We start from the raw sequence: 21,890 nt of genomic DNA, 5'->3' as shown, positions 1-21,890 counted from the left end.
TCTGTGGGTACAGGAGACGCCCACGAATGGCTGATGGACTCATTGCAATTGCTGAAAGTAGTATCTCTGTGGATTATTCCTAAGCAGGGTATGATAGCAGATACATGGGGTTTTGTTTTTGCTTTCGGGTTTTGTTTGTTTGTTTGGAGACAGGGTTTCTCCGTGTAGCTTGGCTGTCCTGGACTCGCCTTGTAGACCAGGCTGGCCTCCAACTCATAGCCAAATTAAGGACTTTGGAACATACATATATGTACCATATTTTTATTAGATTTAAATAGAAATAATGAGAACTAATGAAAGACAAAAGTTGTCGATATCAAAATAAAAATGAAACTTAGTGGAAATGTTAGATGTGAAGAAGTATGCAAAAACAGAACACCATGACACTTTCAGGATCATTACCTGCCAGAAGGAGATGCTCCTGGAAGTAAATGTTAACAGTGACTCCTAACAGAACATAACAGGGAATTTAAAATTTCCCAACAACGGTCAGGCTTTGTGCTTTATGGTTTGTTTTTGTTGTTGTTGCTTGTTTAAGACAGTGTCTCACTCCATAACCCAGGCTAGTCTGGAACTCTGTAGCTCAGGCTGACCTCAGACTTGCCATCGTCCTGCCTCGTCCGCCTAAGTGCTGGGATTACAGGTGTGTGCCACCATACCTAGTCGTACTTACTGTCTTTGAGCTGCTTGAATTGGGAATGTTTTTCCTTTATTTTATTTTACTTTATTATGTGTATTTCTGCTTTGCTTGCATGTATGGATGTGTACCATGTACATGTAGTGGCCAGAAGAGGTCACTGGATCCCCTGAAAGTCAGAGATGGTTGTGAGCTGCCAAATTGGTGTTTGGAATCAAACCCTGGTCCTTTTAAAAGAGCAGCAAGTGCTCTTAACTACTGAGCCATCTCTTTGCTCCTCAAAAAAACTATTTTTGAGCCAGGCATGTTGGTGCATGCCTGTAATCCCAGCGCTTGGGGGAAGCAGAGGCAGGCGGATTGCTGTGAGTTTGAGGCCAGCCTGGTCTACAAAGTGAGTCCAGGACAGCAAAGGCTACACAGAGAAATACTGTCTCGAAAAACCAACAAAAAACCAAAAACTACTTGTGTGTGTTTCTTTTGTTTTGTTATTGGAGACAGGGTCTTTTCTTGTATAGCCTTGGGAGTTTTGGAACTTACTCTATAGACCAGGCTGACCTGGAACTCACTGAGATCCACTTGCCGTTGCCTCCAGAGCGCTGGAATTAAAGGTGTGTGCCACAACCTCCCTCCTGGTGAGGGATTTTTTTTCCTTAATTAGAAGACCCACTTCAAATCCAGATCTTTGAGATGGGGAGATCCACCTTTAATCTGAGCCACACCTTCTGCTGAGCCTGTACAAAGGACAGGGAAGAAGGAAGCTGCTCTCTGCCTGCTTGCTCTCACCGACAAGTCCATTCTTCATTGGCATGAGAGCCCACTTCCTCTGGATTCCTGAAGAGCAGCTGAGACATCCAGCTTTGTGGACTAAACAGCTACTGGATTCTTGGACCTTCTGATGGTAGACAGCCATTGTTGGGCTAGCTGGACCACAGCCTGTAAGCCATTCTGGTAAATCTCCCTTCTCTGTCTCTGTTTCTGTCTCTCTGTCTCTCTCTATCTCTCTTACACACACACACATGTATGTATGTATGTATGTATGTATGTATGTATGTATGTATTTTTGTTCCTCTGGAGAGCCCTGACTAATACAGCAAGATTCCTGTCACAGTAAAGCTTTAAGTGAAAACTGCCAAGTCAGAGCTCACAAGGCTCTAGAAGACATTAAAGCTTGAGCAACAGCTCTCAGAAGACTTAGCTGAGCAGCAGAGGTAAAAATGATGAAGCTTGTCCCCCCTCTCCCATCCCTAAAGTGAGCTGTGTACATTTCTTTCCTACAAGAAAGTATATTGGGCATGGAGATATTTGCCCTGCCTTGAGTAGCCAGGTCTGGCCGAGGAGAGGTGGAAGCCACAGGGGTGCTGGCTAACAGCCTGTTAGACCTGGGGAGCCAGACTAAGTAGCTGCTATGATAGACGAGCATGGCCCTGCTCCTCCTCGGCCTCTGAGCTTATGGTTTGGAGAGAAGTGTGTTGGCCCCAGGGTGAGGAGACATGAAGGATTGATTATAGAGAATATGTGGATGGCCGATAGCTAAATACACAGTGCCTCTCATTGCACCACTATATAGCCTTGATCCTTTGAGGAAATTATATAAACAGGGGGCCCTTTCATGCTGGAGCAGCTAACTCTTTTTTTTTTTTTTTTTAGTATCCTTATCTGCTGAATCCCTGGTCCATTTGGCACTTGTTTGGAACAGATGGTGGTGTGCCTTCAGAGAACCTGCCCACTCTATAAAAAGGATCCATCACATGATGTTAATTTCTTGAGAGGTTTGCAGATTTAGAAATCTATCTGAAGGACATGCAATGCACTTAGAAGAGCAAGGAAGCGAAATCAGCCCATACAGGGGCCAGGCAGCAGCTGGGAACATTTTTGAAGAATTTTGTGGTTCGGTACGGCACAGTGCCACCTAACAAGGTGACTGAGAAATTCCCACAACACCCTGCACTTATCAAAACAAAACAAAAAACCAGGAGTGTCACCAAGTGTGGCACATGCCTTTAATCTCAGCACTTGGGAGGCAGAGGCAGGCAGATCTCTGTGAGTTTGAAGCCAGCCCAGCCTACATAGTAAGTTCCAGGTCAGCCAGAGCTACTATATAGTGATACCTTGTCTCAAAAAACAAAACAAAACAAAACAAAAAAACCCAAAATACAGGAGTGTCAGTTCAGAAGGCACCTGCCTCGTGAGTAGGAAAAGGTACACCCAGAAGAATAAGGCTGCTGAATGAGAATTCCAGTGCTGCCAGGGGTGGGCTGCCTCCCTATGAATTGTTGATGAGGTTCTACTGCTGCTGGTTGCAAGCCAGACCCAGAACTAGACGCTCCTTCCCTACTGGCTGGTGCTGGAAGGTTGGAGAGCACTGTGTAGGCTGCAAGGGGAACAGTCTTATGATGATCCTGCTCAGCTATGGACTTCATGTGTTAGGCTATCAGCATGTCATCGTGCAAGATTTGGCCACTGGTGCAATAGTGGCATGGAATATTGGTACAAAACCAAACCAAACCAAAGCCCTACTTTTCGTTTGAATTTAAGGCCCACTCCACAGTGGGGACCCATGCCAGGATAAAAATCAAGTATGGAAGGAGGTCATAGGTTTTATTGGAGAAGCTATTGCTGTCTTGTTAAATGAAGTGTGATTTGACTATTGGATTGTATGCACATCCTCTGGGTCTTGCACTCTACTCCTGCTCCACCCCTGCCCTTTAGGGGGGGCAGACAATGTCTACCCCAGGGCTTGTCTTAAACTCAGTGTATGGCTGAAGATGACCTTGAACTTCTGTTTTTCCTGGGATTACAGTTGTGTGCCCCAGTCTGATTTTCAAATTGGTTTCTAATGCCCAGAGATGTTTGCTATGGCTGGCCTTAGTCGACAGTGCTTCTTTTTGTACTGAAGAGTGCTGGTTACTGCAGAGACACAACTGATCAAACGCTGGGAACAAGTGGGTAGGGGAGTGAGGCAGCCAGTGCTCTAGCAGTCGCCCTCACCGAGGTACAGGGAGCACTGTAGAAGAGGCAGAGGACACAGTAGAGTGTGTAGAGCTTTGTCCTTTAGGTGTGGCATGGCCATTGCCATCTGGAACCAGAACAGCTGTGACCACCTGCATGAGACCCTCACAAGATTGGCCCAATAATATTCTCTCATAGGAGGAGGAGAGAGCCCATAAGGTTCCTGATGTCCTCCCCAGGGATTGTTTGTGTGTGTGCGCGCGCGCGCGTGCATGTGCGTGTGCGTGTGTACCAGTTGTTAGGGGGAGGGGAAGCCTCTGCCTGCAAATGGCCCATGTTCCTGTAAGTCATCCTAATCAAGCCCACAGGTCCTTATGCTACTTGGATGGGATTGCTTCCTTAGTTTGTTGTTGCCCTACCTGAGGCAAGTAGAAATAAACTCCCCAGGAGAGATTACTCTGTATCCCTAAAAGCCCATGTGAAAAAGGCCATCTCACCCACCCCCAATCCCCAGTTTTGCTGTTGGGTGACAGAGCTTCATGGGAGATCTGAGACCCCCATCCCCCATCCTTCCTCTTCCTCTCACTTTTTGGCCATGAAGTGAGTGGTTTTGCTATACTGGGTGCACCTGCCATGATGGTGCCAGCTGATCATGGGCTGGGATCCAGAACAACATGTTCTCTCTGTAGGGTGAGTGTGTGTGGTGTTTGTTCCAGTGACGGGATGCTAACACATGCATGTTTTCACTCATCTTCCACATCCTCTCCACACTGCCACCCCCATAGTCTTAGCAGTGGGCTTTGCTTCCTATTGCTGAGCATAGTGGAAGGGCAATGTGCCTGGGTAACCAGCCTGAGTCCCTAATGTGGTTAGGATCATGCAGCCAAGCTCTGAGCTAAAGGAGCTGTGGCCTCTACCTTCAAGAGCAATGCAGGCCTCAGTGCTGTGGTGGGAGCTTCAGCCTCTCGCTTCTCTGGTCCTCAGCATCCAGAGTAGGGAAAGACAATGCCTTCAGCCCACGCTGGCCATGGCCAAGGGAAGAGCACTAGCCCTAGCTTAAATGACACTAATGTTCTGCCATAACCACACCTCTGACTGACTGCCAGCCACCCAGATGTCTGTGTAGATGGCTTGGGATGTGCTCATACATGACTATTACCATGTTCTCCCTCCAAGAGTATACTGATAGCAGACCTTTATTCTTTACATTGAAAATGATTACCAAGGCTGTTGGGATGGGGTGAACTAAGGGATTCCCATCACTCGGACTGGTCCGGGCTCTAAAGAGGGTCGCTGGCTGACACCTAGTCTATAATGTCACCACATTCCAGGTTGTCGAGCTCGCTCTGCATGTGGTCAATGTACTGATTGATCTCCTTCACTCGCTTGCGGTTTCCTCATGATCTCATCTTTGTGGATCTGGGGAATGAAAGGAAAGCCAGGGAGCTCAGTGTATGTGACAGCTAGCATCATTTATTGAGGCCTGAGAGAGGGAAGGAAGATGTGCACTGCTGGTCTCTCTGATGCTGGAGTTACAGACACAATGAAGTATATGGGTTCAAGAATGCGACTAGAGGGAGCTGGAGAGATGGCTCGGTGGTTAGGAGCACTGACTGCTCTTCCAGAGGATCGAGGTTCAGTTCACAGCACCCACATAGTAGCTCACAACTGTCTGTAACTCTAAGATCCGACACCCTCACACAAACATACATGTGGGCAAAACAAACACCAGTGAACATGAAATTTTAAAAAAGCATGATTGGAGCTGGGCATGGTGAATACTTGTGATCCCAGCACTCTGGGAGGCAGAGGCAGTTGGATCACTGTGAGTTCGAGGCCCGCCTGGTCTACAAATTGAGTCCAGGACAGCCAAGGCTACACAGAGAAACCCTGTCTCAAAAAAAAAAAAAAAAAAAAAAAAAAAAAAAAAAAAAAAAAGAGTGACTGAGCCACGGTATTGCCATTGCAGAATTCTACAATCCTTGGTTCTTTTTTTTTTTCTACTTGGTTTCTGATGGAAAATTGTATACTCTGGTTGGTAGCTAGAAAACCGGAGCCAGCCTGCTGGGTGGCTTGGCATTTCTTACCGTGTCTATTAGATGTGTACACCAAGAGTTGATTCCAGTCACCAGCTCATCTTCTCGGTTGTCAATCTTTAGGAGGTGGATGTCATGCGATGCCCCAACGGCATTAACAATTGTGTCTTTGTCGACAAAAAGCTGGAAAGTGAGAGGTCTACATGAGATCATGTGTGCCATTAGCCCTGAGCACAAAGTGAGGGAGCTGGATAGAAAAGCCGCCCCTGGGAGTCCCCAGGCTGTGTGGCACACCCACTGCAGAGCCCATACTGTATTGGTCACTTTGTGCCAGCTCATCCTTGGGCAACAGCCTGCTCCCCAACCCGAGCTGTGGCAGGTGTCATGCTGCCGTCCCCATCAAAAGCATATTTTCTCCAGGGAGCTGGCAGGTGGCTAGCCAGAGCAGCCTCACTAGGGAGATCAGCTCTCACAAAGCCTCTTTCTAGGTAGTCCTAAACCTCCGCCAGTCAGGCTGTTCCAACCCTGGCCCTGTAAACTGATAGGTGTCCACCTCCTGTTTGTCTCCACTACTTTTCACATAGACAGAGTCAAGCTTTGTTTCCGCTGGGGTCTGCTTTGCCTTGGCTTGCTCTTGACACTGTTTCATCTTTTTAGAGAGCTAGTTAGTACAACTATTCACCTTCTAGTGAGCCTGGCTGGCTCTAGGTGCAGACTCTGGCTGGAATGGGGGAACTGTAGCAGTCATTCCCTGGGGCAGGGAAGCTTGCTGGGTCCCTGAGGAAGCAGTGCTCCACTCTAGAGCCCAAGGTACTTGGAAACACAAGAATGGCAAAGGACTTGGGTGTCCTCTGTTCAGAAACTGCAGGTAGAGCATACATAGGGGAGCATCGCTTATCTGAGGTGCACGGAGCTTCAGGTCTTGCAGGAATATCTGCATAGGTTTGTTTTTGTGTTTGTTTGTTTGTTTGTTTGTTTCTGAGACTGGGTCTTTCTGTGTTAGCCTTAGCTGTCCTGGACTTGCTTTGTAGACCAGGCTGGCCTCAAACTCACAGCGATCCCCCTGCGTCTACCTCCCGAGTGCTGGGATTAAAGGCGTGTGCCACCTTGCCTGGCTATCTGCGTAGTCTTTTATAACACCCCCCACAAAACAGAAAATCTAAATTCCCAGATGCACTAAAATCTTCTGGATTTTTGGGTTAGAGATACACAACAGTATTTCCTTTGTTTTGCTTCATTTTCTACAGTATCAGCCTAATGCTCTCCAAAAATATGTTCTGCCTGATCTTGAAATTTTAGTGTTCCTACAAAAGGATGTGTTCTTTGATCAAATACTTGGGAGAATCCAACACCTTCAGGCTCCCAAAGTAATATTCATGGGGGCACAGGGTGTCCTGAATGCTGTACAAAGTCCTGTGGAAAACAACCTGCTTAGTTTTCTGTCTCCTGTCTTCCTTCTCTTTAACGTACTGGCCACACACTCTGTTTCAGAACAATGCCTGTGCGATGCTGGTTTGCCACAGAATGCCATGTGAGAAAAGCCAGATTATCTGACCAGGGGCAATGGATCAGCCCAGTCATACCATAGAAGGTACACTGTAAATAACATTCCATTGAACACAAATTAAGACTGTGCATAACTGAACACTACTTCATATATAGTACACAGGCTTGAAGCTATGCAATATTTCAGCTTCAAACAGCAAAGGGAAGAACAAATTTTATCATTAAGGCTATCACTTTAAAAGGTTCTGACCTGAAGTCTCTGCTAGGTTATTTCTCAAACCATTCTTTGTTCAAGAAAGAATGCCAAGTATGACTGATGAGAACGCATCCACTTAGGCTAATGAATAAAACACTGTTACTAATTGGACCACAATCAAGGTCAAGTCATTCAAACAAGCAGATCCACTCTTTAGTTCTGGCAGATTGTATCAACTATACCTGGTACCTCAATAAAGCAAAAGTTTCCTGCAACTTGTAAAGTTTTTCTTGAAAACAGTTACAGAGCTCACTTGTAAAGATGACCTGATTATCCCAGGTCATAAGTTATGCCTGAGATCCTACCCATCAGCGAGGAGCAAGCACAGACACTGCACATGCTTACATACCCACGCATGCTCCTGCTCACCATCAAAGACTTGAGTGTCAACCAGCACTAAGTATAAGCACTTATGTCCCAATCAGTGTCGTAGGTTGCAATAGGAGTTACAGAGCAAGGAAGATAGCACACCCAGTTTCAGGTTCTGAAATGTCTCTTGGACACTTAATACTCAGCTTGGAGGTCAGTCCACTGGGTTCTCCAAGCAGCAAAGCCCATCTTGAGTTCCTGACTTTCTTGCCACAGTCCCAGAAGGGAATCTTGAAATATCAGTCTTGACTTTCCTGTAGGAGGCAGACATATCCCATCTGCATGTTCTGTGTAGTGGGACTCCACAGAAATTCCACTAGGCGTGTCTGCATGACTGGAGAACCGCCATTCCACCAAGCATGCTGTCTTCCCTGTTGACGAACACTATGAAATGACAAACTTGATTTGCATAGTCTCCATCCCAGCTTGGTGAGTGTCTTCGGCTTGCAAAGCGTGTGAACATTCTCCAGCCAATGTGATGAGTACATGGTGCTCTCCACTCCTGAGGTGCTCACAGCTGTGGAGTAGGGGTTAGGAGATGCAGTATTTTCAGCTCAGCAGCCACATTGAGAAAGAGCAGCCTGCTCAACTCTCCCTGGACATTTCAAGTCCAAGCCTCCACTGGAGACAAGAGCCACAGCATTCCCTTAGTGATCCACAGCTATAGCGCCCAGTGTGTCCCATGTGCCCAAATCATTTGCACTTGTCTTATTTTCTTCTTTTTTGTTTTTGTTGTTGTTTTGTTTTATTTTTCTTTTTGTTTGTTTGTTTTTTGAGACAGGGTGTCTCTGTGTAGCCTTGGTTGTCCTGGACTCATTTTGTAGACCAGGCTGGCCTCGAATTCACAGAGATCCACCTGCCTCTGCCTCCTAAGTGCTGGGATTAAAGGTATGTGCCACCACGCCTGGTTTCTTTTAATTTATTTATCCAAATGGAATCTATTTCCTTCCTTTCCACCAGCTCTTTCTTTTTTTGTTTTTTCAAGGTATAGCTCCTCAGTGTAGCCTTGGTTGTACTGGAACTAACTCTGTCCACCAGACTGGACTCTAACTTAGAGATCCACCTGCCATTGCTTCCTGATAGCCTGCCTACCTCTTGTTTCTTTTATTTTTTTTCCTTTTTGTTTTGTTTTGTTTTGTTTTGTTTGTTTGTTTGTTTTTCAAGACAGGGTTTCTCTGTGTAATAGCCCTGGCTGTTCTGGACTTGCTTTTTAGACTAGGCTGGCCTCGAACTCACAACAATCCGCCTACCTCTGCCTTCCAGCTACCTCTTGTTTCTTTAGCAGCTAAACTGGATCTGTGGTCATAGTGTTAGGAGGGTAAGAGGGTAACCCATGGCTCACTGCCCATCCACAGGCTCCTCCTCTAACTGAAAAGCAGGGAGAATTCTGCCTGCAGAGGACTTACCATTATGCCTTCACATGAGAGTTTGCAACTGAGTCCGGATTCCTGATTCCTCTCAGTGCTCTAACTGCTCCAGAATTTCAGGATTTTCCACCCAATATGCTGGTGCCACACTGAATTTCTTTTAAGAGCTTTAGATTAGATCCCATCTCTGCATTTGCGGGAAGATCCTCAGTTCCAACAGAGCAGGGTCGCTGTACCTGTGGCTTTGCAATGGTCTCTGACTCAGAACGACAAAGATCTGGACCTGCATGCACCAGTGCAATGCTCCTTTCTCCTTTCAGGCCTTTTCTGATTCCTTGACTGTGACTGTACCAGCAGACAGAGCCCAGCCTTTCTCCATGGTCATTCTCTAATTTCATCTGGCAGGAAAGGGGCTTCCTCCTGGCCAGAAGTAACTTCAGAAGAGGATTCACCTCACAGCAGTGCAGAGCGTCAGAAATAGGTCCAGCCCCATCAACTCTAGTATTGACTCAGCAGTTTTTGGGAATGAATGAACAGTGCTCCCATGGGCCCAGCACGCTCCAGCCCTTGCAGCTGCATGGATGTCCAGAGCACCTAGGTGCAAGTGACATCATCCCTCCTTCCTGGTGGCTCCGAGCTCTCTCTTCTGCTTGGAGTCTTGAATTTTCTGCCCAGGTTGGGGGGACACATGCAGGACAGCTGGGCTAGGAGTGTGGCATGGCCAACACCATTTGGCTTCAGAGGGTACTGTAGAAACACCCTAAACCACATGACTTTGTCATCATGATCTGTGCAATGACCTCTGGGTAACAGAAGCCACATTGCTTTCATTCGCAGCTCTCTTCCAGGCCCTTCTTTCTATCGGCCCAGGAAACATGTTGTTGAGACAAACTGCTTGGTCTAAATTACAGCTCCATTGTTAGACTCTCTGTGCTTTGCTTTCCTCGTCTGAATGGAAACAGTGGTGCCTACTTTCCATGTCTACCTGGAGACTGAAGGGGCAGTTTTGTGCCCAGACTTTTTGGCAGGCTAGCCCTCAGAGGCTGCAGCACACACCAGCTTTGGTGTGGTCCTGTTTTCTAGAGCCAGTGTTCTCTCCTGAGGAAACAGGCATTTCACTGCTTCCACAGAAGGCAACTGTGAGGTCCCGGGGATTTTTGTTTGTTTGTTTATGACTGTGACTGTTTCCAAGATGAAGGGGTTTTCACTGGCTGTCCCCAGGAGGTTTTTGGAAACAGGGTTTCTCTGTGTAGGCCTGGCTGTCCTGGAACCTGTTCCATAGACCAGGCTGACCTCAAACCAACAGAGATCTGCCTGCCTCTGCCCCTGAGTGCTATGATTTAAGACGTGCACCACCACCCACTGCTTGACTCCCCATGAAGTTTTGAAGGTAGTAATCTATTCCAGTCTCGCTGGTGAGTCTAAGAACCCTTTAGCAGAAAGGCAGAACCCCCATGGTCTAGGGCCATGGGCACCCCCAAAGGGCCTAGGGCCATGGGCACCCCCAAAGGGCCTAGGGCCATGGGCACCCCCAAAGGGCCTAGGGCCATGGGCACCCCCAAAGGGCCTAGGGCCATGGGCACCCCCAAAGGGCCTGTCAGCCGTGGTGAACAGGAAAAGGTGCGGTGCTTTCTACAGTTACAGGCCCAGCACTGCCCATCACACTAGGATCAAAAATTCAGGCTTTCCCTGGTCGTGCCGTTCTCACCACGTATCTATGAGCTGCCTTGCCCAGTGCTCTCACCATTGCCTCAAGTGATAATGGTGCTTCCTCTGGGGAGGAAAGGAGGTCACATGTGGTCACAGGCTGGATGGTGGCAATCCTCTAATGAAGAAACGTTGCCAGACACTACAGTACCAGAGAGGGCCACCTGGGTGAGAAGGAAAGCTGAACTGCCTCTGCTGATGACTTCTGGGGCCCGTATCTTACTGTGTGCTATAGTCACTAGGGAGCAAGCATGCCTCAGTGATGTTGTTCACTGGGTGTCACAGGCATAGGGACTCTTATCATCCCATGAGGACTGTCAGAGACCTCAGAACTTCTGAGAGGAGGCTTGCCTCTTGGTTAGGACAGGGTAGTGTTTTCCTGTCTGGTCAACAATGAGCTGCGTAAGCGGCTTGGGGAGAGCAGGCTGGTGTGGCTGCGGCCCTCCACCACGCTGCTGTGTTGGGTGTCAGCCCTAGCTTTGGAATAGGGGCTGCGGTGTGAAGGCTGCTGGCCTTCTATCTGCACAGCTCAGCCTAGCTCTTTGACAAAGTAAATGCCTGGTAAGTACATGTTTTCATCCACCCAACAGCAAGAGCATTCCTGGCTGCCATGCTGGATGCTCCTGCTTGCCTAGGAGGTCCGCGGGGATGAAAAGGTTACCTCTGTCCTCCTAACAAGCGTATGTAAAGTATGAATGAATACTTGCAGGAACAAATCAGCATGAACCAGAGTTTAGAGCTGTGGTGAGCTGTGATGGGATGTGACAGAGGTACTAAGGGAAGGCCTCTCAGGAGAGCTAACGCCTGAGCTGAGATCTAGATAGGAAGGATGAGAAAAGCACGTGGAGACTGAGGAATAAGCATGTCTGTCCGAGAGCTTGTACACCAGCTAGATGTATGTCAGCTTGACCCAAGTTAGAATCCTCAGAGAGGAGGGAGCCTCATCTGAGAAAAATGCTTCCATAAGGTCCAGCTGTAGGGCATTCTCTTAATGAGTGACCAATGGGGGAGGAGCAGCCCACTGTGAGTGGTGCCATCCTTGGGCTTGTGGTCCAGGGTCCTATAAGAAAGTAGGCTGAGCAAGCTATGAGGAGCAAGCCCGTAAGCAGCACTCCTTTATGGTGTCTGCATCAGCTCCAGCCTCCAGGCTCCTGGCCCGTTTGAGTCCTTGACCTGACTTCCTTCAGTGATGATGGACTATCGCCTGGAAGTGTAAGCCAAACAAACCCTTTCCTCTCCGAGCTGCCTTGGTCATGGTGCTTCACCACAGCAACAGAACCTGAGCAGGACAGAATGTCAGCTGGAGGGAGCAAGCCTGATGGATAGAGTACCCCAGAGGGCTGGTCACTGAGCTCAGAGCCTGGGGTGGGGAGTGTCTGAGACCTATGGGAATGAGCTCTAAGGTCACGGCAGGCTGTGAGGTGTGAGGACTGTGTAGTCTGGGTTAGGTGGCCCTACCTGTCTGCATATGGAGAACAGTCTATAAGAGGGCAGCAAGGAGCCAATGAGGAGACAAGAGGCAACATGGCCTGGTGGTAGCATAGTGATGGAGAGCAGCTGGGGAACACAGTAGTACATCAGCAAAAGCAGGCCCGAGGGGAAGTATTTGTGTATCTGGACCTGTGCACATTCATCTGTGCCCAAAGCCCTTCCTTAAGGCAGCAGCATGCTGCTGATGGAGGTCAGGGTAGACTCATAGATGCCTCCTTAGGTGTAGAGCCAATCATGGATTGCCACTGGGGCAGAGTGGCGCTGGCCCAGACCTGAGGCTTGTGGGTATGCCAGTGTTGCAGCTCTTCTCCTAATAGATAATTCAAAGTTAAGATACCTGAGGGAAATCTCTGGCCTTTATCTCTGTTTGTAGCTGCCTCCTTGAAAAAGTTCTAGAAGACCCCATAGAAAGGAACCTGGGATAAGCACCTGACTGTCCTGTCACCAACTATAAGCACCTTGGTCAGCAGTCAATATTGCTGCAAAACTGTCTCCTTCAGATAAAGAAATGGAGACGGGCTTGTCATGCTTAGGCAAGCCACGAGCAAGCCATGAGTTGGCTGGACTTCACCTGTCTATTTGCTGTGTCACAGCCCGCCCCTCCCAGCAATATCCACCATGCCCCGGCCCCTCTACCCTTACTCACAGCCCGCACATCATCAGGCAAGTCCTCGTCCATCTCACCCTTGAGGATCTTCTCCAGGATGTTGATGGCGATCTCCAGGAGCTTCTCATGGTGATGGTTCTCCAGGTCTCGGCACTGAGCCATCCTGCAGTTGTGAGTTAAAGCCCGGGGCAGAGCAGGCCAGGTAGCCGGGCCTCTGACAAACAAGGCCATGGCACCTTCACTAGTGAGACCACTCTCTAAGCTGTAGAGTCCAAGGTCAAGACCTGCCCTGAGGTGCTAAGAGGCACCAGAGGAATCAAGTTGTCACGGGCATGCATCAAAGCCCAGGGCTGTCCTCAGGTCCCCGTATCATTCTTTTTTTTTTTTTTAAACCACTTTATTTATTTTTAATTTGCATTGGTGTTTTGCTTGCATGTATGTCTGTGAGAGTGTGTCGGATCCTCTGGAACTGAAGTTACAGACAGTTGTGAACTGCCATGTGGGTGCTGGGAATTGAACTCAGGACCTCTGGAAGAGCAGACAGTGCTCTTAACCACTGAGCCATCTCTCCAGCCCCCAGTATCATTCTTGTCCTTATACTGACTCATCCTAGTCCCTCAGTGCCAGCTCACCTCAGGGTTCTCACTCTCCTCTGCTTTTCCATCCCTATGGCTTCCCAACGCAGCAGAAGACCTCACTGGTCTCCCATACTCTCTTACCCCTTCTCTCGCAGCAGTTGGAATAAGCTTGAGGATCTGGGTTCCTAGCTCAGGCTCCTAGGAGCTTTTGTTCTCTGATATGGCCTCACGTTTCTCATCTGGAAACTGGTTTTCTTAGGCCCATCCTCAGCCTTTGCACACACCACCTCTGCTGTCTGGACTATGTCTCTCTTTTTGCCTCTTTTAGTGCCTATTAGGGAGGCCGCTGACCCTGGCCCCTGCACACCATTTGCTAGCTCAATGACTGCATGCCAGACTCAGAGCCTCAGGATGCCAGAACCTGTAGGCTGGAGTCTAGAAGCACTTTGTCCCCATAAAGGGCTGGTCATGTTTCAAATGTTGGCTTCTAATCTTTTTTTTTTTAATTAAAGATTTATATATTTATTACATACACAGTGCTCTGCCTGCATGTACACCTGCAGGCCAGAAGAGAGCATCAGATCACATTATAGATGGTTGTGAGCCACCATGTGGTTGCTGGGAATTGAACTCAGGACCTCTGGAGGAACAGTCAGTGGTCTTAACCTCTGAGCCATCTCTCCAGCCCTGGCTTCTAATCTTAACAATTAGCATGCCAAGGTCATTTTAACTTGTCCTGTCATCAGTGTGGGCGCTGCCTCATTCCAGACTGTTTTCCTGTAACAAAAGGTGGGCAGTGATTCTGGGGCATCAGTGTCCCTAGGAACACCACCCACTTAGGAATGCACGCACAGCAGTCCCTCTGGGCATCGAGCAAGGCCACCACTGTTGAGTGTTGGGAGTCACGTCGAGTGCTGTAGAATATTTTGTGTGGTCACCTATGCATCCTATGATCTGCATCCTATGGTAGGGAGGGCCTCTTTCCTTGGTGGAAAGTGATAGATTTTACATTCCTCTACTTTCAAAAATGTGGAGATGCCCATGAACTAAGGCCTTGTGGGGGTGTGAACACCTTTTTGGGTGAGGGTGTAGATTTTTTGCAAGGATGAGCATTTTGGGTAAGAACAGAAGTATTATCTAAAGTGTTCAGTTTACTCTGTAGTAGGGGCAGAAGGGGTGTGGCTCTGTGGTAGGAGCAGAAGGGGTGTGGCTCTGTGGTAGGAGCAGAAGGGGTGTGGCTCTGTAGTAGGAGCAGAAGGGGTGTGGCTCTGCAGTAGGAGCAGAAGGGGTGTGGCTCTGTAGTAGGAGCAGAAGGGGTGTGGCTCTGCAGTAGGAGCAGAAGGGGTGTGGCTCTGTAGTAGGAGCAGAAGGGGTGTGGCTCTGTAGTAGGAGCAGAAGGGGTGTGGCTCTGCAGTAGGAGCAGAAGGGGTGTGGCTCTGCAGTAGGAGCAGAAGGGGTGTGGCTCTGTAGTAGGAGCAGAAGGGGTGTGGCTCTGTAGTAGGAGCAGAAGGGGTGTGGCTCTGCAGTAGGAGCAGAAGGAGTGTGGCTCTGTAGTAGGAGCAGAAGGGGTGTGGCTCTGCAGTAGGAGCAGAAGGGGTGTGGCTCTGTAGTAGGAGCAGAAGGGGTGTGGCTCTGTGGTAGGAGCAGAAGGGGTGTGGCTCTGTGGTAGGGGCAGAAGGGGTGTGGCTCTGTGGTAGGGGCAGAAGGGGTGTGGCTCTGTAGTAGGAGCAGAAGGGGTGTGGCTCTGCGGTAGGAGCAGAAGGGGTGTGGCTCTGCGGTAGGAGCAGAAGGGGTGTGGCTCTGTGGTAGGAGCAGAAGGGGTGTGGCTCTGTAGTAGGGGCAGAAGGGGTGTGGCTCTGTAGTAGGGGCAGAAGGGGTATGGCAGTGTGGTAGGAGCAGAAGGGGTGTGGCTCTGTGGTAGGAGCAGAAGGGGTGTGGCTCTGTGGTAGGAGCAGAAGGGGTGTGGCTCTGCAGTAGGAGCAGAAGGGGTGTGGCTCTGCAGTAGGAGCAGAAGGGGTGTGGCTCTGTAGTAGGAGCAGAAGGGGTGTGGCTCTGCAGTAGGAGCAGAAGGGGTGTGGCTCTGCAGTAGGAGCAGAAGGGGTGTGGCTCTGTAGTAGGAGCAGAAGGGGTGTGGCTCTGCAGTAGGAGCAGAAGGGGTGTGGCTCTGTAGTAGGAGCAGAAGGGGTGTGGCTCTGTGGTAGGAGCAGAAGGGGTGTGGCTCTGTGGTAGGGGCAGAAGGGGTGTGGCTCTGTGGTAGGAGCAGAAGGGGTGTGGCTCTGTGGTAGGAGCAGAAGGGGTGTGGCTCTGTAGTAGGAGCAGAAGGGGTGTGGCTCTGCAGTAGGAGCAGAAGGGGTGTGGCTCTGTGGTAGGAGCAGAAGGGGTGTGGCTCTGTGGTAGGAGCAGAAGGGGTGTGGCTCTGCAGTAGGAGCAGAAGGGGTGTGGCTCTGTAGTAGGAGCAGAAGGGGTGTGGCTCTGTAGTAGGAGCAGAAGGGGTGTGGCTCTGCAGCCACCACTTATTTGCACACTGTTAGTGTCTTCTTCCCCTTTTCTTTCAGTAATGGATTGAACCCAGGGCCTCACATGCTAAAAGCAAGTTCTCCACGGAGCTATCCCTTGATCTCCTCTTAATTTCTGAGGAGGTTTCACCCTCCTTTGCTTTCTGTTAAAAGCCTAGGCACCTCTGCCCTAGCTGCTCGAGAGGCTCAGAAAGACTCGGGAGCCTATAGTGCTGTCTCTTGGGGTGAGATAGGGGCGTCACAGAAAGGATATAGACTTTGAACATTTTCAATAAATAGTCCCACCAAGTCCGTGATGTTTCTTTCAAATATGTTTATAGTCTCCTGGAAACGATATAGAAGATAGTCACCATTTTATCAACGTCCTTACACCACCTGAAATCACAGACCCTGAGCGGTAAAGACCACCCTCAGCTTTGAAGGGCAGATGGCTAAGGATTGAGGCCCGTCTTCCAGAGCTCTGTTGCTTCCAGGGTCAGCTCACCACTCCCTTGAAGGTTTATGCTGTCACTGGTTTTTTGTTTTGTTTTTTAAGGTTTACTTCTTGTGTGCATATGAATGTCTTGCCTGCGTGTATGTATGTGTGCCATGCGCAGAAGTCAGCAGGCACTGGATTCTCTAGCTCTGGAGTTACGAACAGTTGAGAGCTGCCACGTGTGTTCTGGGAACCAAATTCAGGTCCTCTGCAAGAGTAACAAGTGCCTTTAATGACATATTTCACCAGCGACTGCCACCAGGATTTAAGTTTTTTTTAAATTTACATTTGTGTATGTGTATGCATATACATGTGGAGCTCAGAGCACAGTTTGTAGTAGCCCTCTCCTGCCATGTGGGCCCCAGGGATCAAACTCGGGTCATCAGGCTTAGTGTTAAGAGCCTTTACCCACTGAGCAAGGTCATCTTGCCAGCCTGTCACTGGGCCTTTCGCCTATGTAGCTGCCTCTGCCAGGAACACATACCCTGGTCTCACTCCTCTCTTCCCTGAATGAACTTCTTCCTTCTAGTCCTCTCAGCGGGATCTGTCCATCATGAAGCTCTCAAGAGCGCCACCTCTACTCCAGGGAGGTCATTTAATTTCTCTGGCCTCTAGCTCCTCATATGTGAGACAGTTTTTCTGTGTGGTGCTGTGGTGGTTAGTAGGGTAAATTAGCTACGTCACATAAAATAGTTTCCCTACGTATCTGAGAACCAGGACCTTGGGTAAGTGCTGGCTGTTACCCTAGACTTACAATGGTCAGCGGCTGTTGCCAGTACTTAGCAGAGCACTTGAGGCCCAACCAGATGTCAGTGTTGTTGAGAGAGTGATTAGAACGTGGCTATGAAGCCTCCTCCCCTGGGAGACCCTGTCTGCAGGCTGTACACAGGAGCCCATTCTCACATGTGTGTGAGCAATCTTTTGGTGAAGAAAAGTAAGGTGATTGGAAAGCACAATCAAGTGTCTTCCGGCCTCAGGTGGCTGGGAACATGGACCTGATGAGAGCATAGAATAGGAAATGTTTGGATACTGAAGGTAATCTCCCTGCTTGAAAGGGCTGGGAGCCAGTGGCAGCCCTCCCTGTACGCGTGCGCTGCCTCTGCAGTACTTGGGCAGAGCAGTTCCCAGTGGGAAATGAACGGCTGCTGTGCTGGGCGACAGCGAATCTATCCTGTGTAGGAAGTGTCACTTGCCGTGTGAGGAATTGATTAGACGCTGTCTCTTGGCCCAGCCATGGCAACATCTGATGAGGTCCAATTCATCAGAGCACTCCAACCCCCAGCCTGGCTGCCTGCACACACACAACCCACCCCGGCCACAAATGCACTTGAGACCGCCACGCGCTTTGCATCCCCCGTCCTCAGAGCCTAGTGATAGGCTCCTCACATCGCCTACCCCGAGACAGCAGGCTCAGGCTGCGACACTGAGGGGCCTTTGTTTGCTTCCCGAGTGGAGGCCTACCTTGTTTTCTGAGCCCCTGAACTTCCCCTTGGGTCTAGTAAGAAATCAGCACTCTTGTTGAGACTCTGGGCTTTTTTGAGATTGGTTTGGGGGGGGGGGACTTTCAGAGGAATAAATCCACTACAAGAATCATTTCCCAGGCAGCAAAGAGAGCAGTGCATGCCTTTTCTCTCTTTTTCTTTTCTGCATTGCTGAGGAGGAAACCCAGGGCCTTATCTGTGCCAAGTAAGCACTGAGCTACATTTCCAGCCCCTGCCTTTAATGTATGTTAATAGTTTTGGTAGGAAGTGATTTGTGTGCATGTGTGTGTGTGTGCACATGTGCATGCATACATGCTTGTGTTCATATGTGGTGGGGTGCACATGTCTGTGTACAAACTGGATGGAAGCAAAGAACAACCTCAGGCACCAGTCACCTTTTTTCTCTTACTGGCCTGGCACCCTTCCCATTTGCTAAGCTGTTTGGCCAGTGGGTCCTAGTGACTCACCTGTCCCCACCTGTCCAGTCACCCCCAGTAAACCCACAGGAGAGGACCCTGTGAAGGGCATGCTTGCAGGCTTCTACAACTGCGTGCTGAGGCCCTGGCTAAGGGCCAGTCTGACTATACCTCCAGCTGCTCCACCAGCTGCATCTCCAGTGTCATGAGCATGTTGAAGAGCTCAGTGATGCTCTCATTGCATTCTGTTAGCTTCTTCTCGATGGTGGGCAGGTCAGTCTCTTCTCGGAGGGCGTTTAAATTCTACAAACAGAGATCTGTGCTTCAGGGCTCAGCAGTTAACCGTGGTACTAAGTAGTAAGTGACAATTTGGTTTTATGGGTAAAAACTTAGAGTCTGGCCAGGTGGTGGTGGTGCATGCCTTTAATCCCAGCACTTAGGAGGCAGAGGCAGGAGGATCTCTGTGAGTTCGAGGCCAGCTTAGTCTATAGAGAGAGCTCCAGGACAGCTAGAACTGTTACACAGAAAAAAACCCTGTCTCGAAACCTCCCCCACCAAAAAAAAAAAAAAAACCTTGGAGTCTGGGGGTCATGTGCCAAGTTCGAGTATCAGCTTGCCATGTGCCAGCTCTGCGAGGTTTGGCATATACATTATGCCAGGTCTGCTACTCTGACATATTGCATGTAAAGGCTCCTGGAAACGGCAGATACAAAACGAGCACTCAGACCCACCCTTGCCTCCCTGACAGTAGAAGACGAAATTCCCATGGGCAAGTTCTTTCCCAGTGCCAGGAGGAGGAAAGATGTTCTTACCAGGAGAGATGGGAGCCAAGGCTGGGAAAAAACCTGAGCAAATCAAGCTTTTTAAACTAACTCATAGGGATGGAGAGATGGCTCAGAAGTTAAGAATACTGGCTACCCTTCCAGGGGACCTGGGTTCAATACCCAGCCCCCGCATGGTAGCTCATAACTGCAACTCTGTTCCTGAGGCCCGGACACCCTCTTTTGGACTCGATGGGCATTAGGCATGTAAGCAGTACACAGACACATGCAGGCAAATGCATCCATACACACAAAATAGAAAGAAATAATAATAAAATGAGCTCATGCCAGGCATTATGCCACATGCGTGTAATCCCAGCACTCACGGGGCAGACAGCAGACGCAGGAGGATCAAGAGTTGGCGGTCAGGGGCCGAGGCCGCCATCTTCCAGTAACTCGCCAAAATGACAAACACAAAGGGAAAGAGGAGGGGCACTCGCTCTACGTTCTCCAGGCCTTTTAGGAAACATGGAGTTGTTCCGTTGGCCACATACATGCGATATTGTAGACATCAAGGGAATGGAACTGTTCAAAAAGCAATGCCCCATAGAGTTACCATGGCAAAACCGGAAGAGTCTACAACGTCACCCAGCAGGCTGTGGGCATCATTGTGGACAAGCAGGTGAAGGGCAAGATTCTTGCCAAGAGCATCAATGTGCGCATGGAGCACATCAAGCGCTCTAAGAGAGCAGGGACATCTTCCTGAAGCGCGTGAAGGAGAACAAGCAGAAGAAGGAGGAGGCCAAGGAGAAGGGCACCTGGGGTCAGCTGACGTGCCAGCCTGCGCCACCCAGAGGAGCACAGTTTGTGAGGACTAACAGGAAGGAGCCTGAGCTGTGGGAGCCCAATCCATATGAATTCATGGCCCAATGTACAAAAGGAAGTAAAGGAGCTGGACTATCAATTGCTCTTATTAAGTTGAAAAAAAAAAAAAAAAAAAAGCAGTTGGCAGTCAGCCTAAGATTTATAGTTTGGGGTTAGAATGAGACCCTATATCAGAAATCCGCAAACCCAAATCACAGCGATTTGCCCGCTTCTGCCTCCTGAGTGCTGGGATTAAAGGCATGCACCACCACACCTGGATCATATGCATTTCTTTTAAAATTAAAATATACATTATTGTTTTGTGCATGCATGGGAGTTCTGAGACAGCTTGTGGAGCTGATCCTTTCTTTTCACCATTACCTAGTTTCCAGGAATTTAACTGAGGTCTCCAGCCTTGCACAGCAAGTGCCTCTACCTCCTGAGCCATCCCTCACCCCACATCGCAGGGTACTAGCTCAATGTTTAAAGAGCAGTAATAAAGGAATACTTTAAAACATAGAAGGGAGGCAGAGGTAGGTGGATTGCTGTGAGTTCGAGGCTGGCCTGGTCTACAAAGTGAGTCCAGGATAGCCAAGGCTACACAGAGAAACCCTGTCTTGAAAAACCAAAACAAAACCCAAAACAAACAAAAAACCCAAAACAAACAAAAAACCAAAAACAGAAGCGGGGAGAGTGAGTGGCAGAACGGCTGTAAACTAGACAAGCAAAATCAAACATAGTTGTGCACACAGATGGGCCGTAACGAGAGGCCTATGTGGATCAGGCAGGCTGTGGATGGAGCTGCATGCAGCCAATGAAGGCTGAGGCACTATTTTGCTCCCTTTATGGAGACAGTTGCCATTTTCTACCGTGTGCATGGGCTACCTTCCCAGAGGTGAAGCAAGGTAATTACTCCACCCTGACTAGGCTCCCGTCCTGTGGCGGTTCTCTGCACGCCACACACGTGAGCATGCAGAGGCTAGGCAATACTTTACAAGTCTTTCAGTCCTGCCTGGCCCCTAAGCTTTGCCTGACTGCATGCTAACCCCAGCACATGCATCAGTGGGCATGAAGAGCAGGTGTGTACAACAAGACCCAAGGGGTGGATGGATAGGAAGAACACAGACCCAAGCTGTGGTAGGACGGCTGTGAGAAGAGGAATTGGAGCCCTCAGAGTCATGCTGTCTTGGGAACTTCTTTCTATACAGTAGCTCAAACTTAGCCTGGGCATGGGAGGTGCCTGGGAGCTCAGGAGAATCCCCAAGCTAGGTCATATCTCAGCACCCTAAGTAGGTGCACTTGGGCCCGGGACAGGCTGTTCCTAGGACAGCTTCCTGTGGACTGAGATACAGATGGGCTGTTGTGTGTCAGGCTTCACTGCATTAGTGACCTGCCTCTCCAGAGGGACTTATTTCTAGGGTGAGTCAGGCCCCAACCTGGTCCTCAGAAGGTGCGACTGGATGACATCTAGGCCTCCCTAACCCAGTGTACCCAGGGGCTAGAGAAGAAATGTCAAGAAAGAAGTGATGGACAAATACTGGGGGACTGGAAATGTGACTTGTCCCATCCAGATGACAATTGCCTCCAGAGAAACAAAAATTCACGGTTTTTTTTCTGTGAAATTGCCCATTTCCATTGTCAGAAAGATGTACGAATGGGGTGTGTGTGTGTGTGTGTGTGTGTGTGTGTGTTCCTGTGTGTGTGTGTGTGTGTTCCTGTGTGTGTGTGTTCCTGTGTGTGTGTGTGTGTGTTCCTGTGTGTGTGTTCCTGTGTGAGATGTATGTGAATACCAAGATGAATGTGGGTGTTGAATGTCAGTCCTCACCTCATACCTTGCTTGCGCCAGTCTCTTTTTTGCGGGTTATCATGGTGCA

The 21,890-nt window shown here is 49.2% G+C and overlaps 1 protein-coding gene and 1 pseudogene across 1 annotated transcript in view; both read right to left on the bottom strand.

Annotated features, from left to right (window-relative positions):
• Positions 1-4,890: 4,890 nt before the first annotated feature.
• The window catches only part of Drc3 (dynein regulatory complex subunit 3), a 47,382-nt gene continuing 30,382 nt past the window's right edge, over positions 4,891-21,890 (bottom strand). Inside the window, 6 exon segments of the mRNA XM_051167284.1 lie at positions 4,891-4,980; positions 4,982-5,005; positions 5,674-5,805; positions 12,965-13,088; positions 16,273-16,343; positions 18,563-18,694. Of these exon segments, the coding sequence (XP_051023241.1) occupies positions 4,891-4,980; positions 4,982-5,005; positions 5,674-5,805; positions 12,965-13,088; positions 16,273-16,343; positions 18,563-18,694 (573 nt within the window).
• LOC127208589 (threonine aspartase 1-like) lies at positions 7,212-9,499 on the bottom strand (annotated as a pseudogene).

Source organism: Acomys russatus, chromosome 25 (assembly GCF_903995435.1).
Source record: "Acomys russatus chromosome 25, mAcoRus1.1, whole genome shotgun sequence".
Taxonomy (NCBI): Eukaryota; Metazoa; Chordata; class Mammalia; order Rodentia; family Muridae; genus Acomys; species Acomys russatus.
The sequence above is the reverse complement of the archived record's forward strand: the minus strand, read 5'-3'. Positions and strand labels throughout refer to the sequence as shown.